The sequence below is a fragment of the Phacochoerus africanus genome, chromosome 2, assembly GCF_016906955.1.
Source record: "Phacochoerus africanus isolate WHEZ1 chromosome 2, ROS_Pafr_v1, whole genome shotgun sequence".
Classification (NCBI taxonomy): domain Eukaryota; kingdom Metazoa; phylum Chordata; class Mammalia; order Artiodactyla; family Suidae; genus Phacochoerus; species Phacochoerus africanus.
The window spans coordinates 39,142,300-39,169,719 of record NC_062545.1 but is presented as its reverse complement, the minus strand read 5'-3'; the positions used below and the strand labels follow the sequence as shown (position 1 = coordinate 39,169,719).

Below are 27,420 nucleotides of genomic sequence, written 5' to 3'. Positions count from 1 at the left end.
TAAACTATAAAAACTACCATGCTCATTACTTAGCATTCAGAGTATAAAAAACACTACTACCTTTTCCTTTATTTATTCATTCATTCTTCCACCTCAACATTCATTCAAATATTTATTGAGCTTACAATACTAAACACTCCTAAGCACTAGAAAAATCTAGTATATAAAAGGGACAAAGCCATTTTCCTTACAAACCTAACAGATCAGTGGAGAAGAGACAGTAAACAAATAATCACACTCAATTAAATACATACAGCTTTGCAATAAGTGCTATGAGTAAAGAGTAAATGATATAATAGGGAATCAGGATAGAGTGACTTGATTTTCATTGAAAGTTCAGAAAAAGTTTCTTTAAGGAAGTGAATTTAAGCACAGCACTAAAAGATGTTTGATAGCTGGAACCTCAAATAGTGGGATATAACATATGGCATGATTTATAATTGTATCCATTTAGATACATCTATAACATAAAGTCTCACTTACTAAAGTTCAAATGAGTGGTATAAAGCATTAGCAGCAAACTTCTGGATTTTCTGAGCTTGAAATCTGCCACCAGGTTCCCAGGCTAGGGGTCTAATTGGAGCTGCAGCAGCAGGCCTACGCCAGAGCCACAGCAATGCCAGATCCAAACCGCGTCTGCAGCCTACACCACAGCTTACAGCAACGCTGGATCCTTAACCCACTGAGCAAGGCCAGGGATCGAACCCCCCAACCTCATGGTTCCTAGTAGGATTCATTTCCGCTGCGAACTCCAGAGCCAACTTTTTGTTTTGTAAGAAAATATCATTTAAAAACTGTAACAGAAATAATATCTGGCATTATTATTATTTCAAAAGAGAATTTTAAGACCAAAGTGTAGGAACAAGAGAACTGGATACGTATTTAAAGTGTATAAAGTTTTCTTCAGCTATTTATTTTTCATTTCATGAAGAATCAACAAATATTGACCATCACACTATAAAAACTTCTGCTTCCTTGAGGTGTTTATAAGCAGACTGGAGTTCTGTAATGAAATGTATTCTTTTACATGTAGTAACCAAGAGGACCAAACAGGCCTGTGACATTGAACAGAAAATGTGGAATTTGAGATAAGATTGAATCAGAATAAGAAACACACTAAATGTCAACTATTCTTGAAAACTCAGTACAAGTGAGAAATGATAAAGTCTAAAATGTTACATTTAGTGTCCCCATCTTCTAAGTCTCCTAAAATGTAATAACATTTATATATATGCAGTCACAGAGGCATTTTCTATACACACACACAGACACACATATACATGTAAGTGTACACATATACATAATTATCAAATGTTAAATTTATACATTCTGATTGACTTTGGGTCTTTTCTGCATCATTTTACTCCTCTAAACTCATACTCTGACAAACAGTGCACCTGCTTTACCGGGCTAAGTGCCAGGGGAAAAAAATCAGGGAAATTAATTTTCAAGAGGAGTAGATAAATGGCACACCTCATTAGAAAATCTATTTAAAAGGCACATCAGGAGATGTCTGCAAGACTTTCATAAGAAATTGATGCTTCCCACCATCATGTTCTTGCTGGCTCTCTTCTCAGATTACTGATCTTACTTCCTGGTAATAAGATTCAAATTCAAGTTACATTTAATGAATGCCTCCTATGTGCCAAGTAGGTATGTTTTACACAGATTATCTTCTCTAATTCTTACAAAATTGTTTTGAAATAAGTATAGTTTGTGGAATGCTTGCAAAAAATACTAAATGTGCTTTGACACCCCCTGATAAAGTCATATAACAATTTTCCCTTCTTATGGATGAGGATGCTAATAAATTATGACCCTTGTTCTTAGGTAAGAAAAGCCACAAATTACTATAATTTATTCCTGTATACTCTGACCTAGAGGAAAATCATTAACATCTACTAATGCCTAAGTTTGTAGTCATTTCTTTAGAAATCTTATTTTATTTGCATTTTTTTATTTATAGAGAAAGTTGTCCCTTGGTTAATAAGGCTAAGAAATTTGTAAGGAATGGCAACCAGAGCCCATGAATTCTGATCCTAAAAGAGTCTTTAGATCATCAGGACACATCTCTATTACTTGAAAGGATGTCATGGCTGAGTCTGAAAAAGCTTGGGGGCAGCTTTTGCAACCCCCTAGGCTCAGTTACTGAGAAAGTAACACTGCCCTGCCCCCCATCCCAACATGGGGTTTCTGAAGACATTCATCACCCGGGAAAAAACTAAAGGTACAATAGATAATATCCAGGTGATCAGACACCTTGGTTTCTACTTGTTGTCCTGAGGTGAATATTAATAGCTCTCCATTTCACTCTTACAAGTGTCCTATTTTGGATGATAAATTAGACACTCATTCATAGGGGTGGCTTTGTGTGCTGTCAAATCATTGAACTGGAACTTCACTTCCCACAATTCCCTTATATGTATGGTCTAGGTAACAGCTGGATTCACAAGAAATTTGCACAAGCTTTGGAAGGGGAAACAGAAGTATTAGCCATTGTTTGGTTTCTGAAGGTTGAGGCGGGGCAGGTGCTGCAACCTCTTACACTTGTTATTATGAATATGCTGGCTGACCTTGACGTTTGAAATCAGCCGGCTGCATCTCTTCCAGTTCCCGCTGGACCTCCTCCTTCAACATCTACAAACCTGGCCAGGTGCTTGTGTGCTCCCAATGTGGAAGGCACCAGTGACTCACCCATATCATTGTAATTTGAGGTGATGAGAGTCAAACAAGGGTTCCTGTTTGTCTTTAGTCCCTATTCTATTCCCATCTGCCCTTTTCAGGGATGGGGTTCAGGACCTGTTGCCCTCAAATATGGCACGTTGACATATTGAATATTTTCAGCTAAGGAATTGGAGAAATAGCATGCACAAGAACTTTCTGACCTTCCCCTCATATGAGAGGGGTCCTCCCTATGCCCCGAGGAAAGGGAAAGGAATGTCCTTATCCCTATATGCCCAGAAGAATCTGAATAAACAGGACTTAACTGTGCTCCCCAGTTTGCTGCACTTAGCGCAAACCTTTTTTTATTCTGTCAGTTTTTCACCCCTTTCATCTTTTCATCAAACCTAGTATGAAATTGCTCAGTTTTAACTGCTTCTTAAGGTCTTCATTTCCTTATGAAGGCCCCTGTTTCATATAAAATGTATATTAAATAAATCTAAATCCTTTCCTCTTGTTAATTTGCCTTTTGTTACAGGAGGCCAAGCCAAAACTTAGAAAGGTAGAGGAAAAGATATTTTTCTTCTCTGCATCGTGTTCAACTCCCCTTACTTCTGACCCAGTGTCAGATAAATTGCAACAGCCTTCCCTAGACTGCTTAATCAGCTCTCATGCAGGCATAGGTCATATAAAATAAATTCCCTTTTTAACACCAATCATGGTTACTCTACTCTGATGAAACTCTGACAGATAGACCATAGAATTGTTTGAATAGCATTTGGACATTATACTCAGTGAAGAAATGGAGGGTATGTGAAATCTCTTTTCTAGTATCTGATTTTTGTGGCCTCAAATTTGTCTTCTTTGAAAAGATAAAGCAAAACCACAAATTTTGCATTCAGAAGCCAAGGTGCCATCCCCATTTCACGGATGAGAAAATATAAGTTCAGAGTCAAGTTAACTTGCAGGTTACAGAGCTGTAGAGTGAATCCAAGTCTTCTGAAATAAGTACATATTAAAAACCAATCTATATGTGCCTCACAGGTAGATTCTATACAGATAAATCAGATCAAAATCAGATAACAGAGAATCATGAAGATTGCCCAAAGGAGAATCAGTCTTCTCAATCCAACACAGTAGTACTTGCTTATGAAAACAGATTTTCATTTATCTGTAAAGACTTTTTAATATCTTGGAAGAATTTATCTACTTTTCCCAAGTACCAGGGAGTAATTTATATCCCAAGGACAGTTGCCCTATCTGGCTTTCAGAACTATTTCTAGCCTGATTTCTTCCACAACTAGCCTTATTTCTTAAATATTAATAATACATATTTTAGAGACTATTATGTAGTATAAAAGACTTATCATGGAAATAATATTAATGCCTAGTAAATGTTGGAAATGTATCAATTAAAAATAACATTAGACATTAGACCTGCTGTATAGCACAGAGACCTCTACCCAGTAGTTTGTGATAATCTATGTGGAAAAAATTCTGAGAGAGAATGGATACGTATATATGTATGACTGGGTCACTTTGTTGTACAGCAGAAATTATCACAACCTTGTAAATTAACTATACATCAATAAAATTTTTTAAAAAATAACATTAGAAACACAAGAGCATCATTCACATTTTGAAACTCTTACTGAAGGAAACATTTTTTGGGGGGTGAAGAAAAGAAAACAAAATTAAAAAGGCAGGCTAAAATGTAATAAATGGAAAAAAGAAATCAGAATTTTAATATAAGTGGATATATACCATCCAACCAACAGTTAACACTGAGTTACAGTTTTTATACTATAATTTTACAAAGTGAACTTACACTCTTTTGGTTCTAGAAACTGATCATTCAAATTTTAATTAACAAAAAGTATTTGAATTTCTTTTTTAAAGAATTTATATATATGTCCTTGAGAATTTCAGCTTTGAGATTTTTTTAAAACTTCAAATCCATTGGAGAATATTTATCTTCCTTGATATAACCTCAAGATGCCAGCCATCCAAATGCACCATCTTTCTCTTTGCACCCACTGTAATTACAATCTCTTTTTGTCAACTAGAGTACGGTTCTTCCTTAGATCTTATCACTTTTCTTAAGATACATAACTTAACAATATAATTTTCTGAGTAAAACATATGGTAGTTAGTACCACACTGGCCCCAAGTGATTCCAGCCTGCTGGTATTCACACCATTGTGTAGTCTCTTCCAATACTGAGTAGGACTGACCTGTGTGTCCAAAAGGATTTTGCAGAAATGACAGTGTGTGATTTATAAGTCTAGGTCATAAGGGGCATTGTGGCTTCTGCTTTGCTCTTTCTTGGATCACTCAGTCTAGGGGATGCCAGTTGCTATGTCATGAGGACACACTAGCATTAACTTGACAGCCAGATGAGTGAGACATCTTGCCAATGCTTCTACAACCCCAGGAAGAAATTTCCAGCTATCTGCAGCCCAAACCAAGGCCTTCCTTGCAACCTCAAGATATACCCTAAGCCAGAACCACGTACTTAAGCCATTCTTAAATCTGTGACTCACAAAAATGGTGTGCAGTGATAGATGTTCATTATTTTTTAAACCTCTTACTTTTAAGGTAAATTGTTATACAACAATAGATGACCATTACAAAATAGGACAAATTTCATCTTGAAAACATTTTTATTCTAATTGTATCAAATATAATTATTAATTTTTAAAGTGGATCAAAACTGCTTGAATGGATGAAATAAAAATTGTTATGATAAATACTTGTTCCTGAACAATGTAAGAAATTGTTTCAAAATCAAAATATCAGCATTATTCATTACTTTAAGCAATATATATCAGAAAACCTGCTATGTGACAGGGACTCAAGTACTGAGATGAATAAGAGAGTTTCTTCCTTGAATAAGTTTAAGTTTCTGAGTGAGATAGGCAAGTAAACAGTTACTTATAATACAATGTGTTAACTGCTGATAATACAGATACCCATAAGGTACTAAGAAAATGAAAGCATGGTAAAGCAAACTTTTCTTAGGAAATCTGAAAATGTTTCACAAAAAAGGGATAAATTCATCTTTCAAGAAAATTGAGGAATGAATCTCCTACTAGTGATGTTAAAATTTTTATAGTACTCGTGGTAAACCAGGTTCTGTTCTAAAAATTTCAAGTATATTCCCTTACATAGTAATCTTAACAATCTTATTACATAGATTATCCCCAGTGTATATAGATAATGAAAGTGAGGCAAAGAGAGGCTAAGTGACTTTTCTGATATTGCAACAGCTAGAAAGCTGTAAGATCTGGATTTAATGAAATAGCGAGGAAATTCAGCACCAAAGTTCACATTCCTCCACTTTCTGCAATACTGGAGCAGGGAGTGAGGGAAGAATGGTACGAGCAGAGGTGAGAAGGAGTGGCAGTGTATATTTTCCTAGGGAAAGAAAACAGAGAGAGCAATAGGAAGTATGGCTGGAAAATGGGGTGCATGCACTGAATTACAAGATGAAAATAAAGGGCTAAGCCAAGGACTTGTATTTCATGCCAAGGAATTTGTACTTGGCAAAAATACTTGATGAAATTTATGTTTGATGAAGATACCTTGGGAGCAGTGTTAAAAGGGAGAGACTGGATGAAGGAGACAAGAAGAAATTGCATTAACCCCCTCAAAAGAGAATCAAGGTCTAAAGTATAGTAATGGAGACCCATGGTAATAAAAGGAAGGGGCAAATTTATGAGGCATATGAGAGTTGGCTTGCACAGCGTTTGGTAACTGATCAGGTGCCCAGCAGATTTAAATGATGACTTGAAGGTTTCCTTTTACAGGGAATGGGTAGATAGTTAGGTCATTAATAAATATAGAGAAATGGAGGATTCTTCACCAAGAAGATGTACTTAACAAATACTTCTTGAAGGAAGAAATCAAGTAGTAGTAATACTGAGGTTATTATTTCCCTCTCAGATGAAATGCCAGTAACATAGGCATTATCCATAGCACCTAATTACAGTGGTTCAAGGAAGCTCTACTGTGGACTTTAAGTGTATCTTATATTTAAATAAATCTAATCTGAAAGCCTAATCATAGGTAGATATTCATTTTATAAAATAATTAAAAACAAATTCAACAGTGATTTCTGTAGTGCACTTTTGTGTGTGTGTGTGTGTGTGTCTTTTTGCCATTTCTTGGGCCGCTCCCACGGCATATGGAGGTCCCAGGCTAGGGGTCTAATCAGAGCTGTAGCCACCGGCCTAAGCCAGAGCCACAGCAACACGGGATCCGAGCCGCGTCTGCAACCTACACCACAGCTCATGGCAACGCCAGATCCTTAACTCACTGAGCAAGGCCAGGGATCGAACCCACAACCTCATGGTTCCTAGTCAGATTCGTTAACCACCGAGCCACGACGGGAACTCCTGTAGTGCACTTATTAAATTATTAAGTGTACAAATATGAGACTTACATCCAATTCGTAAAATACATATAGCATAAAGATTGAAGAACTATTATTTTATGACCATACGTGGTCCTAAAATTTAAATGAATGAAATTCTAAAAAAGGAAAGAACAGATGAAATATCACAGTCAATACAGGCTCAATGGAAGTGAAATCTCCTAGAGAAACCAATGGTTTTTAACTTAAAATTCTAGGTCTTATTTTATATTATGGAAATTTCAATTGTATATTCTTTCTTTTTAATTTTTTAAAATTGTTATTTCCCCAATACAATTTTTTTTCTACTGTGCAGCATGGTGACCCAGTTACACATACAGGTATACATTCTTTTTTAATCCCATTATCATGCTCCATCATAAGTGACTAGACATAGTTCTCAGTGCTACACAGCAGGATCTCATTGCTAATCCATCCAAAAGCAATAGTTTGCAACAATTAACCCCAAGCTCCCAATACATCTCACACCCTCCCCTCCCTTGTGGGGGTGTGGAGAAAAGGGAACCCTCCTGCATTGTTGGTGGGAATGTAAGCTGGTACAACCACTATGGAGAACAGTATGGAGTTACCTTAGAAAACTATACATAGAACTATCAATCGTATATTCTTTTAAGAGCCTGCATTACACAGTACACCAAAACTAATGCCTATTTAAAGCAGAAATCTATGGCTGTGGATGAACAGCCCTTTTGCTTTTGTTGACATCATGGGACTTATCTGTGTACCTGTTAGATGTGCTCACTTTAGCCCAGCTACAATGATACAGGGGCAGAGTCATCTCAATAACATCTCCATGTCAATAAAACCAAATGACACAGTTTTGTGTTATTTATACATATTTTTCTTTTAACATTGACATCTTCTGGCACATGTAGTAGATACTTGATAAATAATTGTTGCATGAGTAAAAGGTCATAATGAGAAGAAGAGGATCCCTCATTACATAGAATGCAACTTACAGTATTTATTGTTTCCAGGTCCTACTGATTCTATTCCTACTGAAGAAAAACAGGAAGATTGGGAGATGGGCAGTGCAAATATGAAGAAGCACATCAAGAGGTTCATGACATATTTTGATTATGATGCAAAGTCATAAGCATAAACTCATTCATCTATTCCTTTAATACTTATTGAGCACTCAACTGATTCCTTCCCTCAAGGAACTCATAATAGTCAATAGAGCATGTCAGATGTGGAAACAGATAAACATAATTTCAAAAATACAAAAAGACCTTGAACAAAGAGATGAACAATGCACTCAGAAATTGAAGAGGCCATAAAGAAAATCTAAATTCCTCACTTGTTTTATTTCTATTTTATTCCAAATCCATAAGAACATGTGGCCAGTGAAGATACAGTATCTCATTACAAATAATTACTGGAAAATCCTTTTAACACTTTATTTTTAGGAACACAAAATAGGATATTTTGAAAATGGTGGCATAGAAGGACTGCAGCTCACTTTCCCTCACAAAAGCAACAAAATTACAACAACCTGCTGAAAAACCTTCAACAAAATAAATTGGAAAACTATCAAAAAAGTTATACTGCTCAGCACAAAGAGAAACCACATTGAGAAGGTAGGAGGGTCTATTACATGATATAAGCAATCCCATGCCCACAGGGTGGGTGATCCCCAGACAGGAGAGTGACTATATCGCAGAGGCTCACCCACAGGAGTGAGAATTCTAAGCCCCATGTCGTGTTCCCATGCCTGGGGATCTGGCATTGGGAGGAGGAGCCCCCAGAACATTTGGCACTGAGGGCCAGCAGGGCTTGTGCACAGGAGCTCCATGGGACTGGGGGAATGGAGACTCCACTCTTGAAAGGCACACATAGGCTTTCATGTGCACTGAGTCCCAGGGCAAAGCAGAGATTATATAGAAATCTGGGTCAGACTGCCTGTGTTTCTTGGAGGATCTCCTGGGAAAACAGGCAGTGGCTCTTCGTGGAGAAGGACAATGGAGGCAAATAGCATATGATATCACATATCTGGAATCTAATATACGGCACAAATGAACCTATCTACAGAAAAAAAAATGGGAAAACCTATCTACAGAAAAAAAAAAAAACATGGACATGGAAACAGACTTGTGATTGCAAAGAGGGAGGGGAAGGGAATGGGATGGACTGGGAGTTGGGATTAGTAGATGCAAACTATTGCATTTGGAGTGGATAAGCAATGAGATTCTGCTGTATAGCACAGGGAACTATATATAATCACTTATGATGGAACATGATGGAGGATAATGTGAGGAAAAGAATGTATGTTTATGTATTACTGGGTCACTTTGCTGTACAGCAGAAATTGACAGAACACTGTAAATTAACTATGATTTAAAAAAAAAAAAAGAAACAGAGAAGAAATCAATGAAATAGAAACAAAGAACCATAGAAAAGATCAATGAAACTAAAATCTAGTTCTTTGAAAAAATCAACAAAATTGATAATTGATAAATCCTTAGCTGGATTCATCAAGGAAAAAGGTAAGACTCAAATTAATAAGAAACCTATCTAAAGAGACAAAAAAAAAAAAGACCCATATTCTGAAAACTATAAGATGGGGATGAAAGAAATTAAAGATGATACAAAAAGATGCAAAGATAACATGTTCTTAGATTGGAAGAATCAATATTTGCAAAATGACTACACTACCCAAAGTAATTTACAGATTCAGTGCAATCCCTATCACCAATGGCATTTTTTCACAGAACTCGAACAAAATAGTTTAAAGTTTGTTTGGAAGCACAAAAGATCTAGAAGAGCCAAAGAAAGACATCCTGAAAAAGAGAAATGGAGCTGGAGGAATCAGGCTCCCGGACTTCAGACTATACTCCAAAGCAACAATCATCAAAAAAGTACAAAAACAAATACAGATCAGGGGAACAGGATAGAAAGCCCAGAATTAAACCAATGCACCTACATTCAACTAAGGAAGCAAGAAAATACAATGGAGAAAAGACCGTCTCTTCAATAAGCAGTGCTGGGAAAACTGGACAGCCACATGGAAAAGAATGAAATTAAAACACTCCCTAACACCATACACAAAATAAACTCAAAATGGATTAAAGACCTAAATGTAAGACCAGATACTATAAAACTTGTTTGGAGAACATAGGCCGAAACCTCTCTGACATAAACAACAGCAACATCTTCTCAGATCCACCTCTTAGAGTAATGACAGTCAAAACAAACATAAACAAATGGGACCCAATTAAACTTGAAAGTTTCTGCACAGCAAAGGAAACCCTAAACAAAATGAAAAGACAACCCACAGAATGGGAAAAAAATCTTTGCAAATGAATTGACTGACAAGGGATTAATCTCCAAAATTTATAAACACCTCCTACTGCTCAATACCAAAAAAACAAACAACCCCGTCAAAAAATGGGCAAAGATATAAACAGACAATTCTCCAAAGAAAACATGCAGATGGCCAAAAAACACATGAGAAGATGTTCAACATCACTCATTATTAGAGAAATGCAAATCAAAACCACTATGAGTTACCACTTATACCGACCAGAATGGCCATCATCAAAAAGTCTACAAAAAATAAGTGCTGGAGAGGGTGTGGAGAAAAAGGAATCCTATTTCACTGTTGGTGGGAATATAAATTGGGGTACAACCACTGAGGAGAACAGTATGGAGATTCCTGAGAAAACTAAAAATAGAATTACCATTTGATCCAGCAATCCCACTCCTGGGCATATATCTAGATAAAACCTTCCTTGAAAAAAATGCATGCAGTCCAATTTTCATTGCAGCACTATATACAATAACCAAGACACAGAAGTAACATAAATGTTCATGGTCAGAGGAGTGGCCAAAGAAGATGTGGTACATAAACACAATGGAATACTACTCAGCCATAAAAAGGAATGAAATAATGGCATTTGCAGCAACATGGACCTAGAAATTATCACATTAAACGATAGTGAAGTTAGACAGTGAGACACAAACATCACATGCTATCACTTATATGTGGAATCTAAAAAACAGATACAATGAACTTATTTGCAGAACAGAAACTGACTCACAGACTTTGAAAAACTTATGGTTATCAAAGGAGACAGGTTGGTGGTGAGGGATGGGCTGGGGGATTGGGATGGAAATGTTTCAAAATTAGGTTGTGATGAAGGTAGTATAACTATAAATATAATCAAATTCATTGAACTGAACAACAACAAAAAGAAAGCAATGCGGTCTGGATAGCAGGAGAACAAAAAAAATTTTTTTTTCTCTTTTAGCCACCCCACAACATATGGAGTTCCTGGGCCAGGGATCAGATCCGAGTTGCAGCTGTGACCTATGCTGCAGCTGTGGCAATGCCTGACTCTTAACCCACTGTGCAGGGCCAGGGATAAAATCTGCATCCCAGCACTGCAGAGATGCTGTTGATCTGTTGCACCACAGTGGGAACTCCCAAAATAGGATGTTAATTGGTGGCAAAGAAAATGTTTGGAAAGGAAGCTTGGAGCCAGGTGGTAGAGGGACTTAAAAGTACACAGTTTTCATTCATCCAAAAGTGTTTTGTTTGATATGGTTTGGTTTTAAATTGCCAAGTGTGAAATCTACAAATTACCCTCTTTAATGGCTGATAAAGTCCCTATTCCCAAACCAAATATTCACCAAGCTCTGGAATCATTATCTTCATGGAACTGCAACATTCAGCTTTTGTGCAGCTCTTCAAATAGGGAAATCAGTTGCACCTGAAGTCAATGAGAACAAGAGACAAAGACTAAAAGGGAAGTTGAGGATGGGAAATAGACTTCAATGACCCCAAAGAATGTTTATGAGATGCTTTGTTTATGTGCCGGGTGAAGAGAAACAAAGCCAGAGCTGGGGAGAACACTGTTTCCTTTCATTTAAGAGCCAAACTTCATGAATCTTACCTGAAAAGTTTTTGTAATCCACTAAGTCAAACATAACAACAGCCACAGCTGACCACGTGATGATCAGAGCAATGACCAGAAGCCAGGCTGCTGGGGAGCTGAATGTTGTCACTATGTCTTCTGTGACTGTCCTCTTCAGCACCTTTCCAGGGGATTTGGGCACAGATCCGTTCTTGCTGTCTATCACAGTGGTGGTAGTAGATGCATTTCCTAATCAAACAATGAGAAAGGAGAATCACAATTTGGAATTTCATGTCAAATATTGATAACAAAAAATCTCCCACAAAACACAGACTATAAAATATATGAAGCTTGTTTATAGCATGTTCTATAGCAGAAGACAGCTCTTTAGCGGCAGGGCCAAACCTCTCTGCCTGCTACCACATGTTCACTTCCTCAGCATTTACCCTCCACCCTGATACCTACAGGCCCTCATAATCAGTGTTCCTCATCTTCCAAGTTCCATAAATACTGCCATCAAGGTTACAACTTTGTCATCACCTTTAATCATTCTTACATCTCCCTTACCACCTACTATATACAATACCATCAAGGGCAATGGCTTTTTTTTGGTCAAGTTGCTTTTTAACACCTTTTTCCTTTATTTAGGTTCATATGTCAGGTCTAAAAGCAAGCAAAAACCTCTCCTCTAGTCAGTGATAAAATAGTTCAAATGGATGAAATTCCTTTTGGATATCCTTGTTTAACAGCACAATTGACACTCTATCGAGGCTATTCATTTTTATTTGTGAAAGGGGCACATAAAATTTAAGAGATTAATGTTGGAAAAATCTTATTATATCCAGAAACTTTTTTATTCCTAGTTTCAAAAGTCTACATGTTCATGACCAAAAATTCAAAAAAATACTTAAAAATAGTAAAATAGATAATAATTTGTTTTTATTGAACAGTTGATTTATAATAGATAATTATTTGTATTCTCACCACTCCAAACAACTGCGGATATACTATTCCATTTACAACTTTTCTGTACATGCATACAAATATACAAATATGTTTTGTTTCTGACAAGTCATCATTGCACTGTCATTATTTTTTTATTAGACAATATATAATAAACATGTTTTCTTGCTGTACATATTCCATAAAATAGTACTTAAGTGGCTGCCTGGCATGTCATTTCGTGGTTATGCATAATTTAGTCAAAGAGCTTTTCACCCTGGCACATAGCAGTTTTCTCAGCACATATTAGTGATTTTTCCATTAGGAGAATTTCATAAATATAGAATTTCCAGGACAAATAATACAATCATATTTACATCTTTTGAGAATATATATGTGTATTTGAAAATTAGTCTATTTTTGAAAATTGTATATACCAGCATTCTCTGTTTCCTTATCCTTGACAACCCTGAGTCTTACCAGTCTTCAAAATAAGTACAATCACACAGGAGGAAATCATTTGCAATTCTATGATTACTAGAGATAAGCTTTTTATATGTTTATTTTTTCACATATTTTCCTGTGAAATTATTTAATTTTTTATTTTTTAAATCATTTTTATCTTTTCCATTATACTTGGTTTACAGTGTTCTGTCAATTTCTACTGTACAGCAAAGTGACCCAGTCACACACATATATATATATATATACATTCTTTTTCTCACATTATCCTCCATCATGCTCCATCATAAGGACTAGATATAGTTTCCAGTGCTATACAGCAGGATCTCATTGCTATTCCAAATGCAATAGTTTACATCTATTAACCCCAGACTCCCAGTCCATCCCACTCCCTTCCCCTCCTCCCTGGCAACAAGTCTATTCTCCAAGTCCATGAATTTCTTTTCTGTGGAAAGGTTCATTTGTGCCATATATTAGATTCCAGATATAAGTGACATCATATGTTATTTGTCTTTCTCTTTCTGACTTACTTTGCTTAGTATAAAAGTCTCTAGTTCCATTCATGTTGCTGCAAATGGCATTATTTTGTACATTTTTATGCTTGAAAATATAAAAAAAGTCCACTGTGTATATATAACACATCTTCTAAATCTATTCATCTGTTGATGGACATTTTGATTGTCTCCACATCTTGGCTATTGTGAATAGTGCTGTAATGAACACACGGGTGCATGTATCTTTCTCAAGAAAAATTTTGTCCAGATATATGCCCAAGCGTGGGACTGCTGGGTCATATGGTAGTTCTATATTTAGTTTTCTGAGGTACTTCCATACTGTTTTCCATAGTGGTTGTACCAATTTGCATTCCCACCAACAGTGTAGGAGGGTTCCCTTTTGGCCATACCCTCTCCAGCATTTGTTATTTGTTGACTCGTTAATGATGGCTGTTCTGACAGGTATGAGGTGGTAGCTCATAGTGGTTTTGATTTGCATTTCTCTAATAATCAGTGATGAGCATTTTTTCATGGGCTTGTTGGCCATCTGTATGTCTATTCAGGTCTTGGATAAATGTCTATTCAGGTCTTTTTCCATTTTTCAATTGGTTGTTGGTTTTTTTGCTGTTGAATTGTATAAGTTGTTTGTATATTTTAGAGATTAAGCCCTTGTCAGTTGCATCATTTGAAACTATTTTCTCCCATTCCACAGGTTGTCTTTTTTTTTTTTTTTTAATGGTTTCCCTTGCTGTGCAAAAGCTTGTCAATTTGACTAGTTCCCAATGGTTTATTTTTGCTTTTATTTCTGTTGCTCTGGGAAACTGACCTAAGAAAACAGTCGTACAGTTGATGTCTGAGAATGTTTTGCCTATATTCTCTTCTAGGAGTTGGATGGTGTCTTGTCTTACATTTAAGTCTTTAAGCAATTTTGAGTTTATTTTTGTGCATGGTGTGAGGGTATGTTCCAGTTTCACTGATTTACATATGTCTGTCCAGTTTTCTGAGCACCACGTGCTGAAAAGACTATTTTTTCCCATTTTATATTCTTGCCTCCTTTGTCAAAGATGAATTGACTGTAGGTGTCTGGGTTTATTTCTGGGTTCTCTATTCTGTTCCATTGGTCTGCATGTCTCTTTTGGTACCAATACCAAACTGTCTTGATTACTGTGGCTTTGTAATATTGCCTGAAGTCTGGGAGAGTTATGCCTCTTGCTTGGTTTTTGTTCCTCAGGATTGCTTTGGCAATTCTGGGTCTTTCATGGTTCCATATAAATTTTTGGATTGTTGTTCTAGTTCTGTGAAAAATGTCATGAGTAATTTGATAGGGATTGCATTAAATCTGTAGATTGCTTTGGGTAGTATGGCCATTTTTACAATATTAATTTTCCCAACCCAAGAGCATGGAATATCTTTCCATTTCTTTTAATCCTCTTTAATTCCTTGATTAATGTTTTATGGTTCTCAGCATATAAGTCTCACCTCCTTGGTCAGGTTTATTCCCAGGTATTTCATTTTATTAGGTGTGATTTTAAAAGGTACTGTACTTTTGTATCCCTTTTAAAAATATGGAACGCTTCACAAATTTGCATGTCATCCTTGCACAGGGGCCATTCTAATCTTCTCTGTATCATTCCAATTTTAGCATATGTGCTGCTGAAGCAAGCACTGTTTTAATTTTTTAATTAACCTCTTTCAGTGGTTTATAAAACTGTGTACATATATATAATGTATATATGTGTACATATATACATAATGTATGTGTATCTATCTTATATATGTATGTGTATGTATGTGTATGTACTTAACATGTATGCATTTCACATTCATGTATATTTATAAACACACACATATAAGATAGTACAATTTTATCTGATCTTATGTTGCAATTTTTTTCCTGAAACTGTTTACTCTTTGTTTTTATGGTGTTTTAATGAACAGAGTGAACATTTTAAAATTTTATAACTTTTTCAATTTTCTTCTATAAAGTTGCTGGCTCTACATGGCTGGAAAACCCCCCTCAATGGGGAGCAGGCACATATGATCATACTGATAACCCTTGAATCATAGAAAGTTATCTCAAGAAGAAACTTAAGAGATCATCTGAAACAAATACACCAGGTTATATTTAAGAACAAGTGAAGACCAACTAGACATTACCCAGATGTATAGTAAATAATCGAATTCTAAAGAGAAAAGATTTCCCTACCAATTCAAATATTTTTGCCAAAATCACAGCTTAATGTATTTCATGTACTTGAAATATATATTATCTATTACAAAGATTTAACATATCAAGAAAAAATTGATTTAATTATATTCTAGTATACATAAGTATTTTCAATTTAACTTTTATCTCTAAATTACATTCCCAGATTTAAAAAAGCAAACTCCAGGTTTTCAAACTTCTTTGACACATTTTACAAAATATATTTCACCTAAATAGAAGGAAGAATACTTGTAGTTATTCTTAAAATAATCATTATTATCATCATAACCATCATCATTACTTTTACCACCACCTTCATAGCTAGGACTATAACCACTACTATCATAAAAAGGAAAGGCTAGAAGTACAAGATTAACTTTAGAAACAAAAGTTTAGAGACTGAATTCTCAAAAAATGCAGACATTTACATCCACTTAATAAGCAAGTACATTGGATTAAGACATTTTCAAGGAAGCAAAAGTGGATGCTACAACTCCCTCAGTGTCTTTCTTAATTAATTTATTTCTTTTAATACAGGAAAAGAGGGACACATACTGTAATTTATTCATATTAAGGGAGGCTGTTTTGCACCATTACCAAAATTAAAAGAGATGATCTAATAATGAATAAAGTTATTTCATTATAATATAAATATTTTTGTTGTAAATAAATTCTTTAACATAGAAAACTAAAGTTTGAACCTTCAAACAGATGTGTATACCAGGTATTTAAAGTATAAATCCAGGAGTTCCTGTCATGGCTCACTGGAAACAAATCTGACTAGCATCCATGAAGATGTAGGTTTGATCCCGGGCCTCACACAGCAGGTTGAGGATCTGGCGTTGCTGTGAGCTGTGGTGTAGGTCTCAGACATGGCTTGGATCTGGTGTTGTGGTGGAGGCCGGCAGCTGCAGCTCCGATTGGATCCCTAGCCTGGGAATCTCCATATGCCATGAGTGCGGCCCTAAAGTAAAAGACAAAATGATAATAATAAAGTATAATTCCAGTTCATAAGACAAGTTATAGTTGTCAGCAGAAATAAAAATACTGCATTCAAAATTAAGTACTCTAGTTAAACTTTTATTCTATTTCTTTCTTTACCCATAAAATGGTACTTTTCTTCTCTATATAAAAAAATAAAATAAACGATAAAAAATCCTAGACAGGAAGTTCCTGTTGTGGCTCCGTGGTTAACGAATCCAACTAGGAACTGTGAGGTTGCAAGTTCGATCCCTGGCCTTGCTCAGTGGGTTAAGGATCCAGTGTTGCCGTGAGCTATGGTGTAGGTCACAGATGTGGCTCGGATCCCGTGTTGCTGTGGCTCTGGTGAAAGCTGGTGGCTACAGCTCTGATTAGACCCCTAGCCTGGGAACCTCCATATGCCACAGGTGCGGCCCTGGAAAAAAGAAAAAAAAAAAATCCTAGACTGACTAGGGTAAAGAAAATCAAATACATTCAAATGCATATATTAGTAGGTATTAATAATAACAAAACATAACTAATACAACTATTTTTTATATAACAATGGTAATTCTAGCCACATATTTTAAAGAGTAAAAAGCTGATGAGGAAGATCAGTGGTAAAATCACTTAAGATTTTAAAACAACTTTAGGTATAAATTAGTAGTAGTGACAATAAATTTCCTCTCTTTTCTGAAAAACCCTGTGAATACATATCCCAAGTTCATGAACTCAATTGAGCTGAAATGATATCAAAATGGAAAAATAGTTTTAAAAAACAGATCTCACGGATTTACTTGAGATGGTGCTCAAAGAAGGAAAAATTAGAAAGAAGTCATATCATATTCTCTCATTGATTTTGGTGCCAAATTCCCAATTTGGTGATTCTGAAAATGGATGAATGAGAGGAGTGCTTTGAAATGCCATTTTAGAACCAAGTGGGGCTACAAGTGAATCAACCTCTGGAATTATGATTTGCAGGGGAGTAAGTGAATTACAAGTATCTACAAGAGGCCCACCTGAAAGCTAATATGTTGCTAATCTCCAGTCTTTTAACCTCTAGAAGGTTTTCTGCTACTGCTATATAGAGAACATTGGAAGAATTGCTTTTGCTCTTCAGACTCACTTCAGTGAACTGTGTTTTGGAAAGTATTTCTGAAGACAATATCTTAACACAGATGCTTGGTGTCTTGAAACTGAATGAATAAACATTGCAATCTGACACAAAATTAGTTGAATCCTGGTCACATTTTTTAAAGATAGAAAAATTTTAATAGAGTAAGGATTTCTATGTTTTTCCCTTTTGGGGGGCAGAGGAGCTTTTTAGGGCCACATCTGCAGCACATGGAGGTTTCCAGGCTAGGAGTCCAAATGGAGTTGTAGCTCCCAGCCTGCATCACAGCCACAGCAACACAGGATCCAAGCTGCATCCCCGACCTACACCCATAGCCTACAGCAATGCCAGATCCTTAACCCACTGAGCAAGGCCAGGGATTGAACCCGTGTCCTCATGGAATCTAGCCGGGTTCGTTAACCACTGAGCCACATTGGGAACTCCTATATTTTTCCCATTTTTATCAGAAAAATAAACTACATAAATTCAGGAAGTAATGCAAGTTCAGAGTTAAAATATGATTATTAATTTTTTTAAAGAATTGATATTAGTATACATTCCAAATTTTATTTCACCTTACAGTCCTGCTGAAATAATTACTATATAATATTTTAAATAGATAAAAATAAAGTTAACACTAAACAATTTAAAATTTTTTTTATTTTCATCCTCATATCCTCAAAAATTCCACTTATAAATTAATCAAGATTCAAGTGAGAAAAATATATTAAGTATCCAACAGCAAAATCATAGCACTTTGAAAGTAATATGAAGTGTATCCTGCTTAAGGAAAATTATGTGTTGCCTTTGTTATGGAAACACACTAAGTTGTACCTCTCAATTTCCATTCAAATTTACTTGCAGAAGCCACACACAACCAAGACGAATAAAATTGAGGGGAAATAAATTGCCTTTTCTGACAGCTGGTCAAGATAAATGCAAAGAAGAAAGTGTGTAATCTGAGATTTTTAATGTTTGAGAAGTACTTTGAAGATGACAAGAGCTAGTTATTGATATGGTAGAAAAAATTAGAGGTAAATATTTACTGAACAATTTGACATGGGTGATGCTTCTTGAAAGTTGGATTCTCAGAACTGGAGCAGAGCAGTGAGGATATGTGACAGTACTTTCCATGCCAACTTTTTAATTCCATTTCCTTTGATTTCAAATTATTTTGATTGCCAGATAGCCAGAATCAAAAGAAGTGGGGATCTGGCTGAAAGGCCAAGTGACTCAGCCCCATAAAGCAGAATTTGGAGCTGCTTATGTACTGATTCCCAAAACTAGCTTCACAGCCAGGTTATGCATCAGAGAATAACTCATAAGCCTCCTTGAAGAATTCACCTAATCTCATCATGCCTTATGTTATCAGATAAGGAAACTGCCAAGCACATGTGCCTATTACTCCTTTGCGACACTACCAACATCATCTTTTCCAGAATGCTCAAGGTAGACACCTATTTTCTAGAATAGTATAAATAAAATATTGCATACTCATTACATAAAACCATTAATTATGAATTTTGCATTTCAGTGTGTGTTATGATTTGTGGAATATTCTTTTTTTTGTTTTGTTTTGTTTTGTTTTTGTTTGTTTTTGTCTTTTTGCTATTTCTTGGGCCGCTCCCGCGGCATATGGAGGTTCCCAGGCTAGGGGTTGAATCGGAGCTGTAGCCACCGGCCTACGCCAGAGCCACAGCAACGCGGGATCCGAGCAGCATCTGCAACCTACACCACAGCTCACGGCAACGCCGGATCGTTAACCCACTGAGCAAGGGCAGGGATTGAACCCGCAACCTCATGGTTCCTAGTCAGATTTGTTAACCACCGCGCCACGATGGGAACTCCGATTTGTGGAATATTCTAACACTAATTTTTTTTCTTTAAGAATTAGAGAGCAAGAGAGAAAAGGAGAGTATATAATATCAATGACTATCAAAATATGCTATTTCAAAATTAAGAATGTAATTCTCAATCACAAGTAAGAATGACCTTTGCTATATTTTTAAGTGTTCAAGAAAATATGCATACAATTTAAAAATTTTAACACTGTAAACCAGCTATAATGGAAAAAATAAAAATCTCTAAAAAAATTTTTGGACAAACTCTACTGAAAAGATCTTTAAGCAAGTAAAATTGAAAAGTGAAGAATACATCTTTTAACTTTCATATTTTATTAATCTTAGTGTTTGAAGAATGTCTATGTACATATATATAAATCTGTGACAATTAAATTACTCTCTTCTAAAAGTATACACAAACTGAACAAATTTTGAGAGTCAATATACATCATGACAATTCATAAAACAATATTTATCAAAATAATCCTAGACATGCTAATTGATATATATGTAATATTGGTAAACCATAAGAAATAACCTCAAGTATTTTTTAGGAGTATCTAGATGCTAAGCACTTAAAGGAAAAAACTATTCATTCTCTTTCAAGGTAAAAATTGCTTTTGTCTTAAACCAGAAACTGATCCCCTGCCAATTTCACTGAAAACCCTAAACTGCCACCTTTTTTCTGAAGATTTGGGGTATGTGATTATTGTAATATTTTAGAGGATGATTTGGTCACCTATTCTACTCATGGAGATGCATAGATATATACCTATATTTTACATTATTTAGTACTCCTTCCTAACCACCTACTCTCTCTACCCTTCCAGCAAGTGAATTTCTTTTTCCAGTGGTGGGGTTAGAAAGTAAACCCTCTCCTAACTCTCAGCCATAGGAATGAGCCTTTAAGACCAGCCCGACTATTCAGAATACTCCACCTTGCTGAGGGTGAAGGGTGGGGCAGTGAGAGTCCTCATTTTTTGTGGTACTACTGGTGGATACCCTCTTTCTGCAGAGACTGCCATATTGGTGGGGTCCACCAGTCGCTCTCTAGTGCAAGAGCTGAAGAATCTGCTGCAAGATGGAAAGAGGCAGGGTGCACATACCACCATGTGTGTTCAAGGAGCGGCTGTGTTTAGAGTCAGATTAATCACTGAACTTTCCAATTACATGAGAATATATAAACTCCTTTAAACTGGTTGTATTTGCATTATCAGCTCTCAGGTGTTTGATGCTCTTGATTCTGCTAGGAATTTAAATATTTTCCTTCTGTTTGTGTTGTAAGAAGTGATCAGTCAGAATGATCTCAATATTGAGCTTCTTTTTTAAAAAAGTTATTTTCACTTTTGAAAAAAAAAAATCAAATCTCACTCTTATTTTTTGAGCGGCTGTACTGTCATGGTCCTAAATGATATGAGGACTTTTGAGGTTTTCCAGGTCAAATTCTAATACTGAAGTGCTCTTTAAGCAAGTAAAATTGAAAAGTGAAGAATGCATCTTTTAACTTCCATATCTTATTAATCTTAGTGTTTGAAGAATGTGTGCTCACCTGTGTTCTGGGTGAATGAGAGGTAGATCTCCCTCCCAGGGCAGTGGGTCCTTGTTGTGACCTGCTAGCCCTCTTCCCAGAACGCCTTGCTGCCAAGTAGCAGATGTCTCTCCTTGATTTGGTTCCTGTAAGCCTCATTTTCCCTTAACTTTTGAAGTTTTCATTTTCAACATAGCAGTTACCCACCATTCAGAATACTTGTTTTCCTACAGAGAGTATATTGAATTTAAAGGTGAAAAGCAGGGACAAGTGCATAACTAGAATTCACTTTGTGAAACAAAAATGTATTGAATTCTTAACACATTATAGGTAAAAGCGTTGTGTTTTACCAATCTAGTGTGGGCAAGGATTTCTGATGAATTTTTTTTTTCTATTTAAAAATAAAATGGTCTTGCTGAAACTTTGCTTTTAAAACCTAACTTCTTTTTCAAGAATCGCCTCAAATGTCAACTGTGTAATATTTCCTTGATCTTTTGAAGTGAATACTACTGTTTTTACCCTTGATTCTGTAACACTTTTTATTATTATTATTATTATTATTAATACAATGTCATGGTTAAAATTATCCCAACTTTGTAGTTCTTCTGTTTTCAATAAAGCTCCAGGAAGAGAGCAAGTCATCTATCCTTTCATAGCACTTACCACAGCACTTTTTATACACAGTGAAGCCCCAATAAACACTTATTAAATGTGAAAAATATCATAAGTTTTGCTAAGGGAATCAGCTAAAGAAAGTCATATCAAAAATCTCAATATTTCTGCATATGTGCAGTACACAGTAATTTCTATCCTGAGAAATAAATACAAGTCAAAATATATCTTTATACCATGAGAAAAATGTTAAAATGAGAGCTATATTTCCTGATGAAAGTAAAAGCATATCTGTTCAGAAATTTTGCCATTTACTACAACATGGATGGACTTGAAGAGTACTATGCTAAGTGAAATATGTCAGACAGAGGAAGATAAATAGTGTATGATATCAGGTATATGTAGAATTGAAAATATACAGCAAACTAGCGAATCTAACATAAAAAAAGAGGCTCACAGATATAGAGAATAAACTAGTGATTTCCATTGGGGGTGAGTATAGGGACAATGGTGGGAAAAGGGAGGGAAGAAATAAATTACTGTCTGTAAGATGGGCTCAAGGATGTATTTATTGCACAACACAGGGCATATAAATATTCCCTGTGACAACTGCAAATGGAAATTAAACTTTAAAAAACTGTATAAAAATTAACAAAATAAAGTAAAAATAAAAGCATATCTGATAACGGGGAGTTCCCATCATGGTGCAGTGGTTAATGAATCCGACTAGGAACCATGAAGTTGCAGGTTCGATCCCTGGCCTTGCTCAGTGGGTTAAGGATCCAGTGTTGCCGTGAGCTGTGGTGTAGGTCACAGACGTGGCTCGGATCCCGCGTTGCTGTGGCTCTGGTGTAGGCTGGTGGCTACAGCTCTGATTTGACCCCTAGCCTGGGAACCTCCACATGCCGCAGGAGCGGCCCAAGAAAATGGCAGAAAGACAACAAAAAAGACAAAGAAATAAAATAAAAGCATATCTGTTCAGGTGCAACTCAGAAAAAGTGAGAGGTTTAGCTGGTCAACATAATTGAGGCTTCTGCAGAGGAGGAAAGATTAGTGGTGTAGAGACAAAGATGTGCCATCTCTTTGACTAAAAAAAGCATATATTTACTAAATAATGTCAATAATTAAGTGGAGACACTCCTTTCTAATGAGGCAGTTAAAACTAGCATCTTGAACATTATTAAGGTTGTTAAATCTCCAAAAGGTGCAACATCTGGGGGAGGTTTTTACAACCAGATTAAGCAGAGTAAATGCAAAGATGAATAAAAGTGCTGAGGATCAAGTTACAAAGATGTGACAGTGCATTTTCTCAGTCACCTGCGGCTGCCACCACAAAATACCACAGACTGGGAAAGACCTCTTCTCCAAAAAACGTCATACTGAGGAATAGGGCTTCAACATGTGAATTTCGGGAGATATAATTCAGTCTATAGCATGCATGTCTCTGCTTATTTAAAAATTACTTAAAAGAATATCAATATATTTGAGCTTAATAAGCATAGTTATTTTAAGAGAGCTATCTTTTTCATGTCAAAATGGAAATCACGGCCATGGTCCCTTATGACCAGTATATGCCCAACCAGCCCAAATCAAAATGTCTATATGTATTACATAGAGTGGGATAAGTTTAAGGGTGAAATTAATCAATAAGACATGGTATGGGTTTTTTTATGACAATAATTTTGACAGATTTAATCAAATTCATTTTAGGAAAACAATCCATCTGACTTCATGATACCAGAAAGTCTCATGCAAGAAGACAAGTCACTTTAGGTCTGTCTGATTTTCTGAGTTTGAAGTTTGGGGATGGAAGCAATGGAAAATCTCCCAAATTCTGTGAATTCAGTCTAAGGCAAAGAAAAGTTAGACTCTGGTTCAAATATGATTTGAATAGGACAGATATAAGATCCACAAGATCCATGAACTATATTCAGTTCTTTTGAGAAATTAACTTTCTTGTATTTTATATTTGGGTTGGCACATTTTCTTCCTACACCAAATATACATAACTGAATTGCTTTACCTAGCCCCAGCAGTCCTTTTGCTAAATTGCCCCATTGTCATTTAATTATCAACCCACTGAAATAGAAAAGGCTTGAGTAATGACCTGCTATTTCAATTTGGAAAGAAATTCTAGGTTTAATACTTCAAAATCATTGGCTTTCCATGATTTTTTGACTGTAATGTGTATTTACTTTCTTTTTTCTACAGATATTTTCAAGGAAATCAATTCTTCCTTAAGAATTAATCACTTGCTGCTTTTACCCCACACGGAGTCATTCTCCTAAAATTGTAGTGTCAAAATAGCTTCTATTTTACTTCCATTAAGAGAATGTGATAGTCTCCCCAACCCAAAAAAGAGTACACAGCATATTTATACTCTTTTTATATAAACTGACTTGATGATATAATAATAATGACACCATGTAATACTTACACTTAAAACTTGTACCCATATAAAATAATGGGTTTTTTACCTTGCATCAGCTACTTTCAGGAAATTTCAGGAGATACAAGAACTAAGACCTAAATTTCAAAATTTCTTTCAGGTTTACTTCTCTGGGTGAGTTTTTAGGCAATTGTTCCATGAATCAACCTAATTTTTTGTTGTTATTTTTTTGGCTTTTCAGGGTTGCACCCTCGGCATAGGGAAGTTTCCAGGCTAGGAGTCGAATGGGAGCTGTAGCTGCCAGCCTACACTACAGCCACAGTGACGCAGGATCCAAGCTGCGTCTGCAACCTACACCACAGCTCATGGCAACACCAGATCCTTAACCCGCTGAGTGAGGCCAGGGATCGAACCCACATCCTCATGGATACTAGTTGGATTAGTTACCTCTGAACCGTGACAGGAACTTCCTAGTTTTTTAAATATAGTTAAATATAAACAAAATTAGACCATTATTTATATGGAAATTTGTACCCATTTGTTGGGAAATTAGTGATGTCAATAATTCAATATTTTCATATGTACATATATATGACTAAGGATATTTTGAGTATATAACCATTAAGGAGGAACATAACTAATTTTATTGAGTACCCCAGTGGCTTTTGAAATACAAATCACAAAGAAGTAACTTTATTTTTGTGCATCTTTAATTATTAGTAATGTAAATTGACACTTCCTATAGTTATACCAGAATTAATGTCATTGCCATAACGACTAAACACAGACACAAAGAATTTTAAATATTTAGGAATTTTTGTGAGGAAAATATATGCTTAGAATTATTGGGCACCATTATAATAGGATATTATTATATTTTGTTTAACTTGAACCCAAATCTTCATTAAGCTATTTAAAAGGCTTAGAACAGATAAGAATAATCCAGCCCAAACCCTCATCTTTCTGAACTAAGTCCACATATCCCATGAAGAAAATGTACATATTGCATGAAGAAAATGTAGCCTGGAAATCTAGAGATAAGATTTGCTGTTTTTTTTTAAAAAATCATCTAATCTATAGGGGGAAAAAAGGCAGCTTCCTGTGCCTTTCAAAGTCCTTCTAAATAAGCTCAAAGTTCTTTTATGCATTTCTGAAAAGCACATTAAGGTATCCATGCCCATATTTCAAAAATGCAAGCAATTAGGTAAAACAAATAATACTTTATACAAATCTTGCTTCTAAGGAGCTCATAGTTTTAGAAACAGCTGATAAAGCTGCACACATGTTATGAAAGGAAAATGAAACAGAGGAGTTAAAAGAGAACCAGTTTTCTGAAGTCAACTCATTATCAGAGTTTTCAAAGTATTATGTAATGCTTAGTCCCCAGCATTTTCATCCTCTGAATTGTTAGTCCAAATAGACCTAAACTGATCTTAAAATTGTACAATTGTACATACAGTTGTATGTGAGGAAGATGCCATTCATTGGTAACTAATAAAAGACTTTTTCTCTGGGTAAAGTTATAATACAGAATAATTTTTAAGAGCCAAGAGATAAACCAAAACGATGAATAAACTTTTTTCATCTAGACCCTTCACGCTTATCAACATTTCAGTTTTTACCAGGAAGATGAGCAGTCATTTTATTGAGTATTCTGGAGATAAAATTATATTCTCAGAACCCCAAGGAGTAAGAAAAATAGGTCTTGGTCCTCTAAAAATCTACTGGTACTTAGGTGGACTTGACTTTGGTATTGGTGCTAAGGACTGGGAGAGAGGAGCCGCTTTCCTCAAGACTGAATCCAGGGTCAATTCTAGGTGCTGGGACTGTCAGTATTACATGGAAGAGTGAAATTCCTATCCTATCATTTCAAAAGCTTATCCGAATAGGATTTTACTATTGACAGACAGACTCATATTTCTGACACTAGATCACTCAGAGCAGTTATTTCTATGGGGTGAGCATTTTCATAGGCTTTATTTGACTAAGCTTATTCAAGCATTACAGCTGCATTAGTATTACCAAGCCATAGCAAATTCAGTAAAATAAGCTTTATAAAATTGTGGTTGCCCTGTAGCATGCATTTTTAGAAAAACTACTAAGCAGCTTTCCCTTGGGTAATATAGCTCTACAGTTATGCTCTACAAGATGTTTGCCATCCAATGTCTCTCTCCATCATAGAAGAGAAGAGAAATGGGAAACAATTTGGGGAGCATATTTCTTGCATAAAAAATCACTTTCCGTTTTAATTTTATAACAAAAGGGAAATGCATTAAATATTCAAATATGAATATTAAACCTGTTGATTCGGTATTAGAGGAGCTTTTTCAAAGATGGCATCAATTCTTTTCTGCAACTTACTTCTGATGAAAAGCACCTCCATAAAAGACTCCTCAGATTGTAGGAAGAATTAGATCATAAAAAAAATTTTGCAAAGGCAATTTTCAAGAGAAAATCGTAATGGTTAATATCCTAGTCCTAAAACTGATCACAATTATATTGCTTTAGGTTATATACCATCTCTGCTCCAGGGAAGCTAAAGATAATCACACAAACCAGATTTTCTGTATGTATGTATATGTGTATATATATTATGGGTGTGTGTGTATATATATAATTTCCTGGGAAAACTTTTGTTACTTCAGAAGCCATAGAGACTCACAGAGAGCACTTGGGTTCCGAATTTCCAAAGGTAACTTGAAACTGTGAAATTATTCAAGTGATAGCTTCTGGGAATAATGTTCTTGATTATTTTCCTTCTGTTATAGAAATATTAAATTAAAAAAAGTATTTAAGTGTGTGTATTTTAAAGTATGTATGCACACATAAACACATGCACTCACATGCAAACACACATTCACAAACATGGTAGGTTAGGTAGAAACAAGCCATGGACGTGTTTTAATAAAATGATAGACTA

At 35.6% G+C, this 27,420-nt stretch overlaps 1 protein-coding gene and 1 non-coding gene across 2 annotated transcripts in view; both read right to left on the bottom strand.

The window, feature by feature from the left end:
* LOC125115401 (triadin-like) overlaps positions 1-27,420 on the bottom strand; it is a 124,003-nt gene that overhangs the window by 63,968 nt on the left and 32,615 nt on the right. The window contains exon 2 of the mRNA XM_047759389.1: positions 11,992-12,201. Coding sequence (XP_047615345.1) covers positions 11,992-12,201 — 210 coding nt within the window. The remainder of the gene's footprint in view (positions 1-11,991; positions 12,202-27,420) is intronic.
* LOC125121819 (U6 spliceosomal RNA) lies at positions 15,410-15,516 on the bottom strand. Its single transcript, XR_007133670.1, has one exon. It is a non-coding gene; the product is annotated as a U6 spliceosomal RNA (small nuclear RNA).